The sequence below is a fragment of the Epargyreus clarus genome, unplaced genomic scaffold, assembly GCF_041222505.1.
Source record: "Epargyreus clarus isolate Ecla_fem2 unplaced genomic scaffold, WU_Ecla_fem_2.2 ptg000003l, whole genome shotgun sequence".
Classification (NCBI taxonomy): domain Eukaryota; kingdom Metazoa; phylum Arthropoda; class Insecta; order Lepidoptera; family Hesperiidae; genus Epargyreus; species Epargyreus clarus.
This window is the reverse complement of record NW_027332211.1, coordinates 43,095-64,844: the sequence shown is the minus strand read 5'-3', so window position 1 is coordinate 64,844 and position 21,750 is coordinate 43,095. Positions and strand designations below refer to the sequence as shown.

The 21,750-nt window shown below is 37.2% G+C and overlaps 1 protein-coding gene across 1 annotated transcript in view; it reads left to right on the top strand.

Moving 5' to 3' along the window:
• LOC140747985 (cell adhesion molecule Dscam2) overlaps window positions 1-21,750 on the top strand; it is a 64,808-nt gene that overhangs the window by 28,722 nt on the left and 14,336 nt on the right. Inside the window, exons 10-18 of the mRNA XM_073080666.1 lie at window positions 16,848-17,001; window positions 17,086-17,237; window positions 17,343-17,433; window positions 18,835-19,016; window positions 19,901-20,046; window positions 20,591-20,726; window positions 20,945-21,064; window positions 21,185-21,433; window positions 21,592-21,742. Coding sequence (XP_072936767.1) covers window positions 16,848-17,001; window positions 17,086-17,237; window positions 17,343-17,433; window positions 18,835-19,016; window positions 19,901-20,046; window positions 20,591-20,726; window positions 20,945-21,064; window positions 21,185-21,433; window positions 21,592-21,742 — 1,381 coding nt within the window. The remainder of the gene's footprint in view (window positions 1-16,847; window positions 17,002-17,085; window positions 17,238-17,342; window positions 17,434-18,834; window positions 19,017-19,900; window positions 20,047-20,590; window positions 20,727-20,944; window positions 21,065-21,184; window positions 21,434-21,591; window positions 21,743-21,750) is intronic.

Here is a 21,750-nt window from a genome sequence, read left to right as displayed (position 1 = left end):
TTAAGTTGTATCAAAATCGGTTACGTTTTTAAAATTCGGCAGACCATCAGATATCTTAAAGAAGGTGAAAGATCAGTATCATAAAGAATAATTTTGTTAACTGTTTCGCGTCGCAAGTTTTCAATAGTGTTTCAACATGATGAGGGCCGCGGGTCCCGACGAGCGGTGTTCGGCTAATTAGTTGTACGCTCACGTCGTGTGTCCGCGGGGAGCTAAGCTCGCTGTCATTCGCAGCGTGATTTGCCTGTAAGCTAATTGAAACTGCTCCAGGGATGACATATAATTGTGTACGTACGTAAGATAAGAGATTATTGCTGATGATCGAAATATTTTATTCCTTTTGGTGACTTGTGCTGTGTGGTTCCGGCGGCGAATAGACCACTCCATGTCTGCCCGTGGATGTCGTAGAAGCCGACTAAGGGTATCTACCGAGTAGATGGGCAGCAGCGTCTACTCGGACATTTAACATCCTACTGCGACGGTCCCCCTGATTGCTGGGTCTGACACTGCCTGGCGTAAATCCCAAAGGTTTCCCGCTTGGTGGTGGTAAGGTGTCTCTCTTGTGGTGTTTCCGACGGCGTAACCTTCCGGTCAGGTGGGTCTCTTTAAGCGTCGTTGCTCTCGGGAGCGTGGTGGGTTGGCGCTGGGGTTAGGGAGACCCGTTGATACGGTTGTCCGCTGGCCGCCCGCCGGTTAGTTGGGGACCCGAACCCGGGCAACACCGTCAACCTCGGTCCCGGGGGGCTGTCCCGCCAACCAGCGAAAAATACCGCTGCACGATTACCCTGCCGGAGTAAGAGACCGGAGTGGAGCCGGGAAGACGTGCACGGGGGGGACCGGGGGCCCTTCCGTCCCCCGCGCCAGCATCCCACATTATCACTTTAAACACGGCGCTACGAGACCCGAACTTTGTCCCGTGAGGTGTCGGCGGAGCACCGCAAACTCTTTCTAGTCTTGCAATCACCAATGAAAAGGCAGCAAAAAAGGAAAAAGTATTCACAGCGGCTACCTCCTCCACACTTACACAGCAGAGGGCTCCATTCCAATCTGGATGCTGTCCACCACCACCTTGAGACAGCAAAGCCGGCTTTCCTCTTTTTGACGGAGACGCAGATATCGCCCAAGGGCGATACATCGTGTTTAGATTACCCCGGCTATAGTTTACAACATGCTTTTAGGCGTCGAGCCGGGGTATGTGTGTATGTTCGGGGTGATATCTGCTGTCGCCGTCTCAACTGCCTTGAAGACAAGGACCTATCTTTATTGTGGGTGCGCGCAGATATTGGGGGGCAGACCCATGTTTACACGTGTCTATATAGGTCCTATAGCGGAGCTGTTGAGACAACTCAATTATTCGAGCACGTCCAGTGGGAAACTGACAGGATGCTGCAGCAGTGTCCTTCGGCGGAGTTGGTGATTCTGGGTGACTTTAATGCCCACCATATTGAGTGGCTGGGCTCCCGAACCACTGACTTTGCCGGAAGAACTGCGTATGACTTCTCTTTGGCATATGGGCTCTCCCAGGTCGTACCCGGCCCTACAAGAGTACCTGATGTAGACACCCATACTGCTTCTTTTCTGGATCTTCTGCTGACCAACCATCCTGAAGACTACCAAGTAATGGTCAAGGCTCCTCTTGGATCTTCTGACCATTGCTTGGTAAGTCCTTCTGTGCCCTTGTCGCGTCCCACTGGGACTCGACCCCCTGGGAAGCGATAAGTTTGGCACTACAGATCAGCAGATTGGGACGAGTTACGGGAATTCCTTGCATCATACCCGTGGAGGCAGCTGTGTTTCGTCTCGGGTGATCCTAGCACGTACGCTGACTCTGTGGCCGACGTGATTCGGCAGGGCATGGAATGCTTTATTCCAAACTCTGTCGTATCCGTCGGTGGGCGGAGTCAGCTCTGGTTTGATGGGTCTTGCACTAAGACATCACGTCATAAGCAAGAGACCTACCAAGTCTAGGCGTCAGCGCACGCGTGAAAGGATCCGAAGACCCTTGAGCTTAGAACTGCATTCAACGCTGCCTCCCGTTCAGCGATGAAGCATATGGCCAAGGCGAAGTCTAGGCACATCGGCAGAATTGGCGAACGACTACTTGGTTACCCCTCCGGGAGTAGAGCCTTCTGGTCGCTGGCCAAAGCTGTCGAAGGTAATTTCTGTTAAAATTAATATCAAAAATAATAAGTATAAATATTTTAATTGTCTGTTGTTTATACAGAAAAATATATTTAGTCTATGCCTGACAGCTACTCGTTTTATTAGGTTATGGGCCCAGCCCCATATTTTTTACCGTTATAATTTGTGAATCTCCTTATTTTATCGTAAAAAAGTAAAAATGTCGACGTCGGGCTATTTAGTAAATGTGCCGAAACTCAAAGGCCGCGAAAACTATGACGATTGGGCGTTCGCGACGAGTAATTTTTTGCTACTCGAGGGTATCGACATTGAAAATTTACCGGCGGCGATTAGTGAAACCGAGATGAAGAAAGCCAAAGCTAAACTTGTAATGACTATCGACTCTTCATTATACGCGCGCATAAAAAATGAGACAACAGTGACCGATGTCTGGAAGAAACTAAAGAAGTTGTTCGATGACACGGGATATCAACGAAAAATAAGTTTACTTCGGACGTTGATTTCAATACGCCTTGAATCCTGTGATTCTATGACAACCTACGTATCTCAAATGGTCGAGACGGCGCAGAAATTGGAGGTTTTGAAATCACCGACGAGTGGATTGGTTCGTTACTTTTAGCCGGACTTCCTGAAAAATTTTCACCGATGATAATGGCGATAGAGCATTCGGGTATCGCCATTAGCGCTGACGTCATCAAAACAAAATTACTCGATATGTGTGAGGAGGTTGGCACCACTGGAGCAGACACTGCATTTTGGACTAAACAGCGATCGAAAAATGGCGACACTAACCGCAGAGTAAAATCACCACAAACGTCAATGTCAAGAAACATGTCAACGGGCAGTAAACAAATAAAATGTTATAATTGCAAGAAGATCGGTCATTTTAAGAATAAGTGCCCTGAATTAAAAGCAACTAAAAATGTATATGCTTTTAGTGCAGCGTTTTTTAACGGGAATTTCAGCACAGAAGACTGGTATGTCGATTCGGGCGCTAGTGCACACATGACATCTAATAAAGATTGTTTATTGCGAACTAGACGGGTGAGCGAAAATAAAGAAATTGTAGTCGCAAATCAAATGACAGTCCCTGTAGTGAGTGTCGGTGAAACACAAATTACCACAAGTGTGAACAATTCTCAGTATGATGTGATTGTGAAGAATGTTTTATACATACCCAAGCTCACAACAAATTTACTATCAGTAAGTCAGCTGATTGCTAATGGAAACAGAATTGTGTTCAAAAAGGATGTCTGTTTGATATATAATCCAGTGAATGAGCTTATTGGTACTGCAAATTTGGTTCATGGTGTGTACAAGTTAAACACAATTAAATCCGAGAATTTGTTGTCCGCTGTGTCAATATGGCATAGAAGGCTAGGACATATAAATAGTAAGTCCTTGCAGAAAATGAAAGAAGGTGCTGTAGAAGGGGTTTCTTTTGACAAGGAAGCTGACATAAAGATCCAGAATTGTGAAGTGTGCTGTGAGGGAAAACAGACACGTTTCCCTTCATTCATCAGCTAACCATAGAAGTGAACAACTACTGGAAGTAGTACACTCTGATTTATGTGGGCCGATGGAGACCAAGTCGATTGGTCAGTCAAAGTATTATCTTCTATTTGTGGATGATGCCAGCAGAATGACTTTTGTCTATTTCTTGAAGGAGAAGAACCAGGTATTTCAGCATTTCAAAGAATTTCGAAGTATGGTTGAAAATCAAACAGGAAACAAGATAAAGATATTGAGATCTGACAACGGAGGGGAGTTTTGTTCGAGAGAGATGGAGAGTTTCTTAAGACAAGCTGGTATCGTCCATCAGAAGACCAATCCTCATACTCCTGAGCAGAATGGTCTCGCAGAAAGGTTCAACAGAACTGTGGTTGAACGGGCAAGGTGTTTACTGTTTGAAGCAAACCTCGATAAAAGTTTTTGGGCTGAGGCAGTAAATACTGCTGTGTACTTAAAAAATAGGACACCAGCTGAAAGTTTAGGCATGACACCATTCGAGAGGTGGTCGGGTACCAAACCAGACCTGAGTCATGTCAGGATATTCGGCAGTAAGGTGATGATGCATATTCCCAAGATACAAAGAAAAAATGGGATAAGTAGGCTGAAAAATTGATCCTAGTAGGGTATCCAGATAATGTAAAAGGATACAGATTATATAACCCAAAAACTAGAAAAATCACTACGAGCAGAGATGTCATTGTTATGGAGAAAGAAGACTCTGACACAGCTCAGATTGTAGTAAATGAAAAAGAAGAAAATAAAGAAGAAAAGTCAGAGAAAGATAAATATTCAGTAGAGAAAGAAAGTTTATCAGAGGACACAATTACAGATCCAAATGATCCTACTTATACCTGTGACTTATCGAGTTCCCAAGAAGATTCATACCAATCCGTGTCCGAAGAAGAAAATGAGTCTATCACTGATGCACAGATTCTGATGGAAGAGGTTAGTAAACGTAAGAGAAAACCAGTAGATAGGTATGGAATAACCAACCTCTGTATTTTGGACGAGCTGGAATCGTATGGTGAAGAACTCAGTTATGAAGCTGTAATGAATGGACCAGAAAAGGAACAGTGGAGACAGGCAATGACAGATGAGCTGAAGGCTTTTGAAGATAATGAAGCATGGGAATTCGTAGACAGAAAAGAAGCTGATAGAGTGGTACAATGCAAATGGATTTTTAAAAAAAAGTTCGAAAATGACAATAAAGTGCGGTATAGAGCACGATTAGTCGCGAAGGGTTACACTCAAAAGGAAGGAGTGGATTACAATGAAACATTCTCTCCCGTGGTACGTTACTCTACATTGAGACTTCTATTTGCCGTGAGTGTTAAATTTAATTTTGATATTACCCACTTGGATGTAACTACAGCTTTCTTAAATGGCTATCTAAAAGAAAATGTTTACATGCAAGTACCACCTAATTTAAACTGTAGTGAAAATTGTGTTCTAAAACTGAAACGTGCTATATATGGCTTGAAACAATCATCCGGGGCTTGGAATGATAGAGTAAATGATTGTTTGTTAAAATCTAACTTTGTTAAATCCAAATTAGAACCATGCCTATATATTAAAAAATGTAAAGAGATGCATATCATCATAGCAATATTTGTAGATGATTTCTTCATTTTTTCAAATAGTAGTGATATGGTAAATGAAGTAAAAACAGAATTAATGTCAAAGTTTCAAGTCAATTAATGATTTGGGGAAATTAAAACAGTGTTTGGGTATGAGGGTAAAAATGTATGAAAATGGTTGTATTTCTTTAGATCAACAAAAGTTTGTAGACCATATTTTAAGTAAATTGAATATGACAGAGTGTAATGTTGTTGACACTCCCATTGAAAGTAATTTAAAACTAGAGAAAAGTGTAGATGTTTGTAAACAATACCCATATCAACAACTCATAGGAAGCTTGATGTACCTAAGTGTTTTAATTCGCCCAGATATTTCTTACAGTGTAAGTTATTTGAGCCAATTTAACAATTGTTATTCTTTGACCCATTGGAAGCATGCAAAACGAATTTTAAGATATTTATGTAAAACTAAATCTTATGGGCTAATGTTTAGTAAAGATAATTGTGACTTGGAAAGTTTTGTTGATGCAGACTGGGCCTCAAATACTTTAGATAGAAAATCTTATACAGGTTTTTATTTTAGGTTCTCAGGAACTGTAATTTCCTATGAATGTAAAAAACAACGGACTATAGCTTTATCAAGTACAGAGGCCGAATATATGGCCATAGCAGAAGCCTGTAAAGAGGTTATATATTTAAAAAAATTGTTGGCTGAAATTGCAGTTTCTTGTGATTATGAAATTATTTTGTATAATGATAATCAAGGTGCTCAGAAGTTGACAGAGAATCCAGTATTCCATAAAAGGACTAAGCATATCGACGTGCGTCACCATTTTGTTAGAGAAGCGGTTGCTAACAATCTTGTAAAAATAGTTTATCTGTCAACGTCTGAAATGCCTGCAGACCTACATACCAAGGGATTATGTAGTGCGAAACATTACTATTTTTTAAAGAAATTAGGTATACAAAGTATAGTTTGAAGACTACTTGTTAATTTATTTTCAGTTTAAGTTTGTTTTGTTTTGTATGAAAAAGTTAGATTATTTTGATAAGGGCAGGTGTTAAAATTAATATAAAAAATAATAAGTATAAATATTTTAATTGTCTGTTGTGTATACAGAAAAATATATTTAGTCTATGCCTGACAGCTACTCGTTTTATTAATTTCTGTCACTCTTCCCTACCGCCCCTGCGGAAACCAGATGATTCTCTGGCCCATACGGCAAAGGGGAAAGCCGACCTTCGGGGTACCCTCTTTGCCTCAAACTCGACTCTCGACGACCGAGGGGCCACACCGCCTACCATCATGCGGTGTGAGAGCTCTATGCCTAATATACGGTTTACACAGAAAGCTGTCGGGCGAGCCCTATTGTCCCTTGATGTCAAGAACTATAATTATCGTAACATCTGATAGTCCTTAGCAGAGCAGTGATAAAGAGGTATATTATAATGACGTTGAGGTGAGCCCGGTGAATGCGATCCAATCACGAACAGGAACTGATCCGCTCCTCACTAGTTATGACGCAGCTCCAATCACTCGTGACCCAAATTACGAACGAAGCTTTGAACAGTTTGATCAGTCAATTCACGAATTACTGCAGGTTGGTGTTTATTAAGTTTAAATGATGATTCTCATACACATTTAATTCACATCAACATTCTTCCATGAAACACACAATAGTACTTGAGATGGTAGTTTTTTGTCTAAAGTGAAGGTATAGTCTCCGTAAAACTGCTAGTCCGCTCTGAATATATAAATGAATCGCGACGTCATAGTAAATTGTATGACTACACCTGCTCGCAACAATTTCAGAGCAGACTAACAGTTTGGCGCATACTATAACAATATTTTTAAGGTTCCGTACCCAAAGGGTAAAAACGGAATCTTATTACTAAGCTTCCGTTATCTGTCCGTCTGTCCTCTAGCAGGGCTTTATTTCCTGGAACCTAACAGATAGGCACTTCATTTTTACAGAATATGTATAAGAGTGGCCGCTTTAACAAGTACTAAAAATAAAAAAGTTGAAAATACATACATACGAGTAGGTACGATCGCCATGCATTTTTTTAATGTTATCATACTTAAGATCTTTGATATTTTTATGTTGATAAGTTTCAATACATAACTAAACCTATTGAGTATCAAACGATTATTAATTCATATAAGCAAATGTACTTTAATTTAGGTTTTGAAAAAATGTCTAAAATATTAAATTCTCATTAACCTTAAGCAAGCAGGTAGGTACGTGCGAGACGAAGAAATGATGTAATTAGATACCGGATGGAGGGCGGCCGAGGAAACATACCGGGAAACTTATTCTTTACGACTAAACATAATAATAAATCTAAGTAAATTGTATCTTATAAGTGCATAAGCAGTTATTAATATTTATGTATGTAACATGATGATATTATGGTTTGAGCCTAGCTCAAGCGGTAATCGTAATACAAACTATGCACACGATATTGCACGTTTAGATTAGAAACAACAAAGGCGTCTCGAGATAGCTCACAAAGGGGCTGCAGGCTCTTCACACGACCTGAGATTGATTAATACTCCAGCGTGTGCGAGCTGCCGAGCGGCCGAGCGGTGCATGTTGCGTCACGCTGCCCTTTATAATTGAACTCACATGGTTACGGGTATTTCGTGCATGACATATGCTAATACACAATTATACAGCAACTACACAAAAAAGGTGAGTATATAAAATTTGGAGCCACCCAACACAAGCAATAAAACGCTCAAAGTGTGGCTCCAATCATAGTCTGTTATATAGGTACCTATATAACCCAATCTGTAAACAGTAATCAATATTTTTTGAATTTGATTTTAAATATGTATGTACCTTTTTCGTATTATAATAATTATATACATCGATTATAGTTCAATACTTTTACTAAATACCTACCCTAAGTATTGCATTATTAAACATATAGATTTGCATATAGATATAATAAATCGTATAATAAATAAAATGTTTCAATAAAAACATGAAAACAAATTTATAAAAAAAAACATTTAGCTTTTAATTTGACCGTTTTTTGTTTTTAAATATAACTCTTTTATTGTAAAAAAGTGAAATTGAATAAGCGACACCTTTACTTCTCTCTATCTTATTTAAAAGCAAGATCTTTAATATAAGAATGTATAATGTATATATTTCACTTCGCTCAGCTACTGTGTACAGTTATTATAGTAAATATTTATAATTTCTCATTAACCTTAAACCGAGGTCTTTAGCGCGGGCAGTATTGTAGGTAAGCGGCTTTACGCAGCAACATTAATTAGATTTCTACTCAAGCATTATACTCACTTAATCTGCTCAAAAATAATTATGAAAATCTAAATCATAAAATATTCTGAATATTATACGTAACTAGCTGACCCGGCAAACGTTGTGTTGCCATAGAAATAAAAAAAATGTTAAGGGTGAACAACCCTTCACTTTAAAAATAGATAGAATATTTGAAACTGCGATGGTAGCGAAGTCTGTCGAATCCAATGTGAAATATTCCAAAATCAACAAGTACTTACGAATTAAAAATTAATAAAAAAAAAACTTTTTCCCACGGACTAAATTGTGAATCTAAACCATTCTCAAGTCCTCTTGAACACACACAACAAAAATCAAAATTAAAATCAGTCCTGTACGAGCTACTGCACGTACACGTGACGCCAATAGTGCGTATTGGCAATTTTTCGTATGTAAGTGCACACATGTAGACATTTCATGCACACTCCCATAATTTCACAGTCATCATTTTTACATATAATAAGTTAGTGTAAATAAGTTAGTGTAAAACCGACACTCATCGGGATTGGTTTTATTACGCTACCTTTCCCCCAAAACTGTTATCTTAGTTCCTACTACGTAGTGAACGGTACAAGTCCAGTCGTTTAGGAGGAGTTCAGTGACATACACACGCACTTAAGAAATATATATACAATTTCAATTTCAATTTCAATTTCAATTTCTTTATTTGCATAAGGATAAGGTACATAAAATGATCTTAATTTATAAATTACATCGTCTCTTATTCTACCTTTATAAGGTGTGCAAATTATCATTATATTGTTCATAATAAAATAACATCATCAAAATAACATCATTATTACAATTAATTTATTAAAATATATTATTGTTCAAATAGCTAAAAAAAATGTATATTAAATTTGTATGTCAATTTTACTTATTTCTAAATATTCATTTGTGGTATAAAAACATTTATTTACTAGCCATTTTGTCAATTTTGTCTTAAAAGTATTATAAGTCAAAAGTTTTAGGGTTTCGGGTAATTTATTATAACATTTAATGGCCATGCAGTGTACATTGTTTTGATACAGTTTTAGTGCACAGTTAGGTAAAAGCAATTTATTTGGATATCGTACTGTCCTAGTGGAATCGTCCGATTTTTTAGTAAAATATTCCGGATATCTGTGGACCAGTAAGCAAATTTCCCTAATATATAAAGAAGGCAGGCTTAATATCTCATGCTTTTTAAAGAGTGGCTTGCAACTATCCAGCTGATGAGCGTTGGATATTGCACGAATACATTTTTTTTGAATTCTAAATGCCCGTATCGCATGTGGTGAATTTCCCCAAATAATCAAACCATAGCTGAGTACTGATGAGACGTAGCCGTGGTAGGCACACCAAGCCGCTTTCTCTGATACTGTATATCTGATCCTCCTAATAGCGTATATAAACCGGTCTAACCTACTACAGATATTTTCGATGTGCTCTGCCCATTTAAGATTTTCGTCAATAATTATACCTAAGAATTTTGTATGTTTTACTACGTTAATTTTTTCATTATTATATTTTATATCCATGTCATCAGTTGAAGTCCTTTTTGAGTTAAAATGAATTATTTTAGTTTTATTTAAATTTAATGTCAGATTATTATTTTTTAACCATATTGTTATATCATGTAATGAACTTACTATTTTATTTTTTAATTCCGTTTTGTCCTTATCCTTTATAATCAGGGTAGTATCGTCTGCAAACAATATGCATTGGTTTGTCGTAGAGTCAGGGAGATCGTTTATGTATGCTAAAAATAGGAATGGTCCAATGATACTACCCTGAGGTATAGCGCTCCTATGATTTTCCCTAAATGGTGAGCTGTATGAAGTTTTAGTAGGTTGATTATTGCGTGTCTCTACCACTGATATTTCTGTACTTTGTTTTCGATTTTGTAGATAGCTTTTTATCCAATTATGTGCATTTCCTCGTATACCGTATTTTTCAAGCTTATCTAGTAAGATGTCGTGTAAGACTAAATCGTATGCTTTCGACATATCGAGAAAGACGGTAGCTACAGGTACTTTATTATTTAAACTTTCGGAAACAACTTTAATGAGGTTATAGGTTGCTAATGTTGTTGAACTATTTTTTCGAAAGCCAAATTGGTTATGTCTGAATAATTTATTGTCGTTAAAAAAAATTAATATTCGTGTATTCATTGCTTTCTCTATGATTTTAGATAAAATTGGGATGAGGGTAATCGGTCTGTAGTTGTTTATGTCGTATATGTCTCCCTTCTTATACATGGGTTTTATAATAGACTTCTTGAGGTTTTCTGGAAAACACCCTTCCGAAAATGACAAATTTATTATGTGACTTAATGGTTCACATATATATTTTGCACAAAGCTTAATTGTCTTAGTGTCAATACCATCATAACCTACTGATCTACTATTCTTAAGCCCCATTATGATCCTGAATATTTCAAGCGAAGTTGTGGGTGTCAGAAATATTGTTTTTGGGTTTCTTTCAACATTATGTTTAGAGTTAATGCTTGTTTTAGTTCGTAAATCCGACGTTACATCTACGAAAAAGTTATTAAAAATACTGGCTATGGCGTTTGGATCTGTGTGTCGCTTGTATTTATAATTAATGGCTGTGATATTATTATAAGATAACTTTACATTTGTCTTCTCTTTTATCATTGACCACGTGGCTTTGCATTTATTATCACTATTTTGTATATATTTTGTGTTATATATTTGTTGTGCTTTATATAGGCAGCTTTTGAATAGTTTATTATACTTTTTAAAATTAGTTTTATTTATGGTTTTATTGGTTTTGCTATATTTGAATTTCATATAGAGCTGCCGTTTGTGGATACTTGATTTTTTCAGTCCTTTTGTAAGCCACTTTTGCTTTGTTTTTGTTTGTGTCATCTTAATTCTAATTAATGGAAAACATAGATTATAAAAAAGTGCTATGATGTCATGAAAATAGTCAAATGATTGGTTAGTCTCAGTCAAATTATATACCTCTGAAAATGTCAATGCTGAAATGCAGTTAAGAAACTTTACCTTATTCTCTATACTGAAATCCCGTTTATATTCAAACCAATAGTTAATATTTCTACATTTCTCTATTGGTATACTAATTGTTTGGGCTGTTTCATGGTCAGATAAACCAAGATAATGAATACGTGATCGTATTATATTACATAGATTGCTTGCTATTTGATCGAGACAAGATGAATGTCTTGTAGGCAGATTGATATGACAAGATAAATTATAATTTTTTAAAATACTTGTCAATTCTTGTGATTTTTTATTATCCTTTAAAGTATCAATATTCCAATCTCCACAAATAATAACTTTATTTTTTGAATTTCTGGTGAGTTTTAAAAGTAACAAATTAAGCTTTAAGAAAAACTGTGTCAAATTACTACTTGGAGTTCTATAAATACACACTATTATCATTTTGTAGTTGGTGAGTTCAATACCACAGCATTCAAATTCATAAGTACTGGCTAATATTTTTGAAATGTCAATCGGTTTATACTCTAACTCTTTTTTTACTAAAATACAAGAACCACCACGTTTTTCCCTTTCTCTTGAAAAATGGTTTCCTAATTTATAATTCTTTAACTGTATGTTTGCTTCTGTACCTCGCTTTACAAATGTTTCTGTAAAACATAAAATATCTATATTTATATTATGATTTTGTTTCAAGTCTAATAACGCTAACTCTATGATGTCCGTTTTATTTAATAAACCTGCTACATTTTGGTGTAATATGCTGAGTGTACTCATAACATTCCTATTTACGAAAAAAATCTTCTGTTTGTTTGTTAACTGTACCATTTAAACATATTTTAGGAAAGTAATAGGGGATTGTTCCCTTTTTTGCTGTCTTTATTTCATTGTTAATAATATTTTTTGGTGGTATTGTATAGTTATTTTTATTTAATTTTTCTCGTTGTTTACTAAAAAAATATGGTATTGTACCCCTCTTATGTATGTATGTATGTTGTGTATGTGGTTTAGTTGGACCGTTTTTATACTTTTTTGTTATACAAGTTTCATGTTTTGGTAGTAGTCTTAATTTTTTATTAGTTTGGACAAGAAATTGCTTTTCGTAATCATCAGAGTCTACTTTGAAATTAATAGTCTCAGCTAACTGTAATAAGTAATGGGCTGGCATGGTGTTATAAATTTTGATATATTCACAATTTTTAAATGTTTTAACTAGTGCGAAAACTGTATCATTTAATTTTTTTTCCTGCATGTATTTATTCGTTACCGTCTGTAATACATACACCTTAAACTTTTGTAACTTATAAAGCGCTAGGCACAAATTTTGTAACAAAACATATGGATTTTTATCATTTGAGCCAATTGATATAACAACTTTATCATTTAATTTAAGTGTGTTACATAAAACATCGCAGTATGACAATACATCCAAACATAATGCGTTGGGTTTTATTAATGCACAAATGTTATAATTGTCATTCCATTTATAATTTCTTAATTTTATAAGTACTGAAGAGAGTCCTTTAACTTGTTGGTCCCCGAGGATAAATATTGTACGTTTGTCGTTAAGACTAGCGCCATCTGTTAACTGTATTGAAGAACCTTTTCCTCTCGTTTTGGACTCCTCGACAGATGCCGCTGTGTTTGTGTCGTCTGTATTGACTTTATTTTTGATTGAGTATTTCTCTGTTGGATCCATTGTAGATGTCGTGACTGTGCTTCTGATCGAATATTTTGGAATCGGCGTGCTTGTAAGCTTTTCCGGAGTAGTACCATCACGATTGTTAACTTTTGGAGCTGATGTTATATTTGGATGTATTTTTTCATTATAATTTGGCGTGGAAATATTTGTGCTTTTGCAATCATTTATTGTGGAGTTACTGGTCAATCGAAGCATTTTTTCTTCATACTTGCAAATTTTCTCGTTTAGCACTTGTTTTTCCGAAAGAAGGTTTTTGACTTGCGCATTTGCAATGCTTAATTCTTTTTTTAATTTTTCGTTTTCTTGCTGTATTTCCAGTAATAATTGTTTATATTCTATGTTCAAAATATTCGGTTGACTTATAGTACTTATATCTGTAAGACTTGAATTTTCGCTATCCATGCATTCCATAAAGTTGTCAGATAAATTCATTTTTTTATTTTCATTTTTTCTAAATGTTATATTATCTAAACTCATCTTTGATATAAAATGTAAAAATGTGTAAAAGTTACAAAATTATTGTTAAATATACATTCTAAATTTGACGAGATTTGAACCCACGGCTCTTCCTTTAGGGCATCACCTTCTTAACCACTCGACCGTCTCAGAGATTACTTCATTTAGTGAATTTTGTGAATACTTTTTAGTTTAATAATATTGTAGGTAATTTAGCCATATATGGTAATGTTGCGCTTTCGTTTCTCCTATTGGTTGGTCCTATGAGTCACCACACGATGCACTATTCTCACTTCTAATATTGTTTGTTTAAAATATTAAAAATTTTCGTTAATTGCACTAATTTTCGGTTTTATTTCTAGTTCACTGTTTCACTTTGTCACTGGATAGTTGAAGTTTCATTTAATTTACTTTTAAAAAGATTTAGTTACGTTTGTCAAGAGAAATTTATTTTTGTTTACGGAGCCAACACTTTCGTGCGTACACTCGTCGTCGTCGTCGTGACGTTATAAAGATAAAGATAAAGATATACTGTGTTATATGTTATGGTTTGAAGAGTTATTGACAGGCTAACTCACACGATATTTTTAAGAAAGACCTCAAAGATATATGGTATTGTACCCCTCTTATGTATGTATGTATGTTGTGTATGTGGTTTAGTTGGACCGTTTTTATACTTTTTTGTTATACAAGTTTCATGTTTTGGTAGTAGTCTTAATTTTTTATTAGTTTGGACAAGAAATTGCTTTTCGTAATCATCAGAGTCTACTTTGAAATTAATAGTCTCAGCTAACTGTAATAAGTAATGGGCTGGCATGGTGTTATAAATTTTGATATATTCACAATTTTTAAATGTTTTAACTAGTGCGAAAACTGTATCATTTAATTTTTTTTCCTGCATGTATTTATTCGTTACCGTCTGTAATACATACACCTTAAACTTTTGTAACTTATAAAGCGCTAGGCACAAATTTTGTAACAAAACATATGGATTTTTATCATTTGAGCCAATTGATATAACAACTTTATCATTTAATTTAAGTGTGTTACATAAAACATCGCAGTATGACAATACATCCAAACATAATGCGTTGGGTTTTATTAATGCACAAATGTTATAATTGTCATTCCATTTATAATTTCTTAATTTTATAAGTACTGAAGAGAGTCCTTTAACTTGTTGGTCCCCGAGGATAAATATTGTACGTTTGTCGTTAAGACTAGCGCCATCTGTTAACTGTATTGAAGAACCTTTTCCTCTCGTTTTGGACTCCTCGACAGATGCCGCTGTGTTTGTGTCGTCTGTATTGACTTTATTTTTGATTGAGTATTTCTCTGTTGGATCCATTGTAGATGTCGTGACTGTGCTTCTGATCGAATATTTTGGAATCGGCGTGCTTGTAAGCTTTTCCGGAGTAGTACCATCACGATTGTTAACTTTTGGAGCTGATGTTATATTTGGATGTATTTTTTCATTATAATTTGGCGTGGAAATATTTGTGCTTTTGCAATCATTTATTGTGGAGTTACTGGTCAATCGAAGCATTTTTTCTTCATACTTGCAAATTTTCTCGTTTAGCACTTGTTTTTCCGAAAGAAGGTTTTTGACTTGCGCATTTGCAATGCTTAATTCTTTTTTTAATTTTTCGTTTTCTTGCTGTATTTCCAGTAATAATTGTTTATATTCTATGTTCAAAATATTCGGTTGACTTATAGTACTTATATCTGTAAGACTTGAATTTTCGCTATCCATGCATTCCATAAAGTTGTCAGATAAATTCATTTTTTTATTTTCATTTTTTCTAAATGTTATATTATCTAAACTCATCTTTGATATAAAATGTAAAAATGTGTAAAAGTTACAAAATTATTGTTAAATATACATTCTAAATTTGACGAGATTTGAACCCACGGCTCTTCCTTTAGGGCATCACCTTCTTAACCACTCGACCGTCTCAGAGATTACTTCATTTAGTGAATTTTGTGAATACTTTTTAGTTTAATAATATTGTAGGTAATTTAGCCATATATGGTAATGTTGCGCTTTCGTTTCTCCTATTGGTTGGTCCTATGAGTCACCACACGATGCACTATTCTCACTTCTAATATTGTTTGTTTAAAATATTAAAAATTTTCGTTAATTGCACTAATTTTCGGTTTTATTTCTAGTTCACTGTTTCACTTTGTCACTGGATAGTTGAAGTTTCATTTAATTTACTTTTAAAAAGATTTAGTTACGTTTGTCAAGAGAAATTTATTTTTGTTTACGGAGCCAACACTTTCGTGCGTACACTCGTCGTCGTCGTCGTGACGTTATAAAGATAAAGATAAAGATATACTGTGTTATATGTTATGGTTTGAAGAGTTATTGACAGGCTAACTCACACGATATTTTTAAGAAAGACCTCAAAGAGAACAGTGTATCTTTATTGGCCTTCAAATAAAACTTTTGTTCTACAAGGATTACAGGTGCTTGCGTGTATGAGCAACATCGAATACACTGCATGTCTGATAGTTGAAAATACATTCAATTGTATAAATCACTGTGGCCCACTGTTTTAGTGTTTCATTGTAATATATATGTTGGGCTAAGATTTACAAGATTCAGCCTAACCCATTTTCGGATATTTCAGATTGATTGTCCAAGATACTCCATGAAATACATACAAACATACAAACGATAATCGTGTCAATATTTTTGACATAAACGAGAGACAATGTCATGTGACATGAATACGGCGCAAAGAGAATATATCTACTGTTGATACGGCGCATTAATGGCAGAATGGCGCAAATATCGAGATCATGTTCCCTACTTTATTTGTATTCTATCCGGTATAACGTTACGGTCGCCGTGCGGCCATTTGTCTACAGAGACGCTAAGTATCGATGATATTATGTCAACCGACGCAAAGGATACTTGTTAGTTTCCTCTAGGTGAAACGTATATTATTAGTGCCTTTTATAACACGTTGTCTTCAACCCACTAATCTTCAAGCGCTGGGCATGTGTCGTAGAAAAAGTTGATGAAATGTGTGTTAGTAGGATTCACATCCGACACATAAGTTATTATTTTAGTTTAACTTTATGTCATTTAATTCTTCAATAAAATTTACCTACCAATACGAATACGTTCGAATCTGTGATTACACGTGATGCAATGGTGGGGATGTCGTAGATTCGCCGCCGGAGCTGGTGTACACGTTCATCGAGCAGGCGCTGCGCGCGGGCAGCAGCGTGGTGCTGCGCTGCGCCGCCGCCGCCGCGCCGCCGCCGCGCATCGCCTGGTTACTCGACGGACAACCCGTCGACCACTACCTGCCGCAGCACAGGTACGTCATCACACACGTAATGTTACGACATTAATTAATATTACCTAATAAGTTCAGACAGTAACAGAAAGTGATCGGTGATAGGTACTCGATAAGTGAGGAGTCGTCGGCGGCTGGCGAAACAGTGTCGGCGCTAAACGTATCAGCGGCGACGGCGGCGGACGGCGGGCGCTACTCTTGTCGCGCCAGCAATGCCCTCGGTTCCGTCGAACACTTCGCACGCCTCAACATATACGGTACTAACTTTCACCCCCCACCCGTATACCTGAACTGCATTATAACTTATCTAGAGAGATAGAGGTGAATAGATTTTAACGATACGGGTGATGCATTTATGGCAGGTCCGCCATCGATCCGCGCGATGGGCGCCGTCCGTGCGGTGGCGGGCGAGAACATCACCGTATACTGCCCCTACGCCGGATATCCGATCAGGTCCATAGAGGTGCATTTGTAGGATAATTCCTCTTGCATACACGCATATACACTTACACTGCAAAATATATCGAATCATTTTAATGCATAATAAGATACCATTATTCGTCTTGCACGATATCGTGAAAGGTGGTAAAACATAAATGGTTCAACCAAAGAAAACCACCTCTTGTTATGGCTTATTAAAGGCACACCTCTTGTTATGTAAAGCAATTCTTGCATTTTAAAAATGTTGTAGATGGCAGCTGATGTCTTACATATTAGGCATCCATGTTAGTCCTCAGGAGGTAACGCATCTACGTTAGGCTTCAGGTAGTACCTCTTCTATGTCGTTATATGTGATCCCTGCCGTCCACGGTCATCGGTAAAGATCACAAATGATCAGGTGGACTCATAATTATAGCGCTCGTTTGGTACTTCGAAGGAATAAAAATATAACAATTCGTTGCGAAGCTGCCAATATTTACCGAAAGGGTATCTTTCCATCAGAGATGCGTGTAGCTAACGTACGAGTATGTCAAATACACCAAATCTAAATTGTTTTATTTTTATTTGGTGGCTCATCTGTTATAGCTAGCTACCTCGTTCATGTTTAGTGGAAAGGCTCCCTAAAACCTCTTATACACACAAAACAGGGCATTTTTGTTATATTCATGACAGTAAACAGTAATAACTCTACCTAACAGTTCTAAATCAACCATATAAGGTCATTCTCACTATTCATGACCTACAATAAACTCCTTTGGTTTCTTCAGGTCAACACTGGAAACACTATATTTGTAAATAGGTACACTATATTTATAAATAGGTACATCGACACCTGCAAAGAATAACATTGTAACTCAGTTTTAGGCAGTTTTGAGTTACGACTACATACTAAGCAAAATATACTGAATTTTTCTATACTATTGACATATCTGAATTGTTTATAGTTTAAAAGTTACGTAGTGTAATAACATCGTAACTGGTGGTAAAATACAGTTATTGAATTGTATATAGAGTTACTATAACTGTATATGTAATTTTTTACTGCAAACTTTTATTATTCAAAAATTGTACCTCAGTCATACTATTATATTATTCAACTAATATACTAATTTGATACAAAATGACATCGTGTGTGTGAATTACAATGTCGTTTTATAAAGCGCATGTAAGTGCATAGAGGGATGTGATTGTAACTCGCAAAATCATTAAATAAGTCATCCAATATATACAATATACATTTATTAATTCGTTTTTATAAAATGTTGTAGATCTTACCTTATTTACTTACATTTTTCGCGCTCTTCCGCGAAATGCCTAAAACTTAATTACGACATGAGTCGGTAGAGGTACTAGCCAGTAGTGTATGGTGAGGTGAGAGGGCGAGGAAGTGAGCGTGTGTCGATTGTGGTGCAGCTCAGTGTCGTGGTGGCGGCGCGGCGCGGCGGCGGCGCTGGGCGCGGCGGGGCGCGTGGCGGCGCGCGGCGCGGCGCTGCGCCTGGCGCCCGCGCTGCCGCACGACGCCGGCCGCTACGCCTGCAGCGCCGCCGCTCCGCACGGGCCCGCCGCCACGCGCGACCTCGACATACAAGTGCGCAGTGAGTATCGGTCCTTGTTCACTATGCGTCCTAGACGACCTATGCCATATAAAGAATATCCAATCTTTTGCATTTAAAATATCTCACCACTTTTTATAAAAATAAACCCTCTCCAAAACTGGGTTTTAATAAATTTAGCATAGACATAGTATTTTCTTTTTTTTGGGATGATAATTTTCATTTTTCGTGATTTATGCTGGTTAGGCCGGCAGTTCGAATTAATGTATCTGAAAAATTCTAAATTGACATTGGATATTACAGACATTATAGAGTTTCTGTCGACAAACATTTCTCGAATATTAGTTACACAAATTTGTTTACCCAAGAATTTTACAACAATTTTAGCTTTAACAATATCGAAAATATCCATCATATTGCCAGCTGTATAATTTTGTTGCCGAGGACGCTAATATTCCCGGCTTCATGAAGGAATTATTATTTTAAAACAAAATTAATTATAGTTATACCGAATACAATTACATAATTAATTAACAGAATTCACTTCTTTAATCGAATCAGTTTCTTCAAATTGTTCCTAAGCATAAAATTAATCATGAAAGTTAAAATAATTTATTATTACACCGTTTATTTTATTTATGATTGTCTTTTTCTTTTTTTTAATTTATGATAATATTCATATATTTTATAAATTACAAATATTACGTGTATATTATTTATCTGTCATTTTAAGTATAAAAGTGTTATGTTCAGGTATTTCAAATAATGTTATAAAGTTATTACCTTAATTAAGGAAAACACTACAAATTTGTTTAACTTTATTATTACTATTAATGAATCGACCGGTGGTAGAACCTATTGTGATTCGACTAATGCTCAGATTTCCTTATAACACCAGTCATGATTAACCTCATACATTGTACCAGATCCTCCGAAAATATCACCGTTCATGTTCTCATCGGAGCTGACGGAGGGCAGCTCGGTGCAGGTGCTGTGCGGCGTGTCATCTGGCGACAAGCCCATGTACTTCTCCTGGTTGAAGGATGGCGCACCCTTGCCACCCAGTTTACAGGTCCTTAATTTTAAAACAAACAAAGTATTTCACGTTTCCATGCGTTGTATTTATCTTGTAGTTTATGCTCAGCTTTAGCTTTAAGTTACTCATTCTGTTTAGAACTAAGAGTTGTAATGATATTTACTTCTATTTCTTTCTCACGCCGTAATATGCATGTGTTTCATAAAATAATACTACACATATTATTTATGACTTAAATCACAAGAATAACATCATTTCCTACGTCATCGTTCGCCCATTAATGTTCCACTGCTAAATATAGGTCTACTCTCAGACTGGGAGGTGGTTCAGAGCATAGTCGATTGGATTGGAAAAGTGCGAATTGGTACAGTTTACACTCAAAACTATAAGCTAGTGATAACTAATTTGTACACACACACATAACTTGAAATATCAGTCCGTGCCTAATGGAGAAGTCGAGTATCTGAGCACTAGACTATCACTGCTTATAATAATTCTGCTAATACTTTATATTTAAAGTTGAATGTGTAATTATGTAAAGGTAATAGCCCTATAGTAATTACGAAAAAAAAAACAATAGATTGAAGAAAAGAGCTTGAACGAGTTCAGCCTGCTGATGTTCTCGGAGCTGTCAGCGCGGCACAGCGGCGCCTACACATGCCGCGTGGCCAACCACGCCGCCGCCGTCAACTACACCGCCACGCTCACCGTCAAGGGTTGGTTTACCAATAGACGCAGGCATAGGCCACCTTGAATACCTTTTGTTTATTAAATTGCAGTGCTTAATGTTTATGCATCAATTCATCGACATTTGAAGATCCGTAACATAACATAACAATTAAATAATAGACTTTGTGTTTCTGCGGACATACTTGACATTAAAAAGTAATTATACATGCAACTTACAGTACAGTAAGTAAAGTGTATATTACAGTGGCACCGGCGTGGGCCACAGAGCCGCTGGACTCAGCCGTGCTGCTGGGCGCGCCGCTGCTGCTTGAGTGCGCCGCACGCGGCTACCCCGCGCCCACCGTCACCTGGTATAGAAGAATAAGTACGTATGTGCACTCAACGACATTAAATAATAACTACATTTCCATTAATTTATTAATTGTGATAAAGTGAATAAATCCATGACATTTTGAGAAAATTGCTTATAGTGTTACTTCATTAGGCGATGGCGTAGCCGGCACGGAGACAGGAGAACGCTGGGAGGCGGCGGGTGCGGAGTGGTTCTCAGGAGAGGGGCACGGCGGCGGCATTGCGGGCGGGGAAGGCGGAGGCGAGGGCGGTGTAGCGGCGGCCGGCCGCGCGGCGCTCACGGCGCGGGCGGCCGCGCGCGCGCACCAAGGCCTGTACCGCTGCACTGCAGACAACGGGGTGGGACCACCGCTCGTTAAACATGTCAATGTCACCGTGCATGGTTCGTTTCTCTCTCCTGTCGTCTACTACTTGATTTTGCTTTACTGACGTTTGCTAGCTACTGTTTGTTTTATATTTGTAGCCCGTTCTGCACACCTAATCCACTAAGAATGAACAAACTAAATTCTACCCAAACCATGTATTGTAATCTGTACGTAGAGCCGGCGCACTTCGGCACAGTGGGCGAGTCGCGCAACGTGTCGAGCGTGCGCGGGCGCGGTGCGGCGCTGTCGTGCGCGGCTCGCGGCGACGCCCCGCTCACGTTGCACTGGACGCACCGCGGGAACCGACTCGATCTCGACTCATACAGGTTACGAT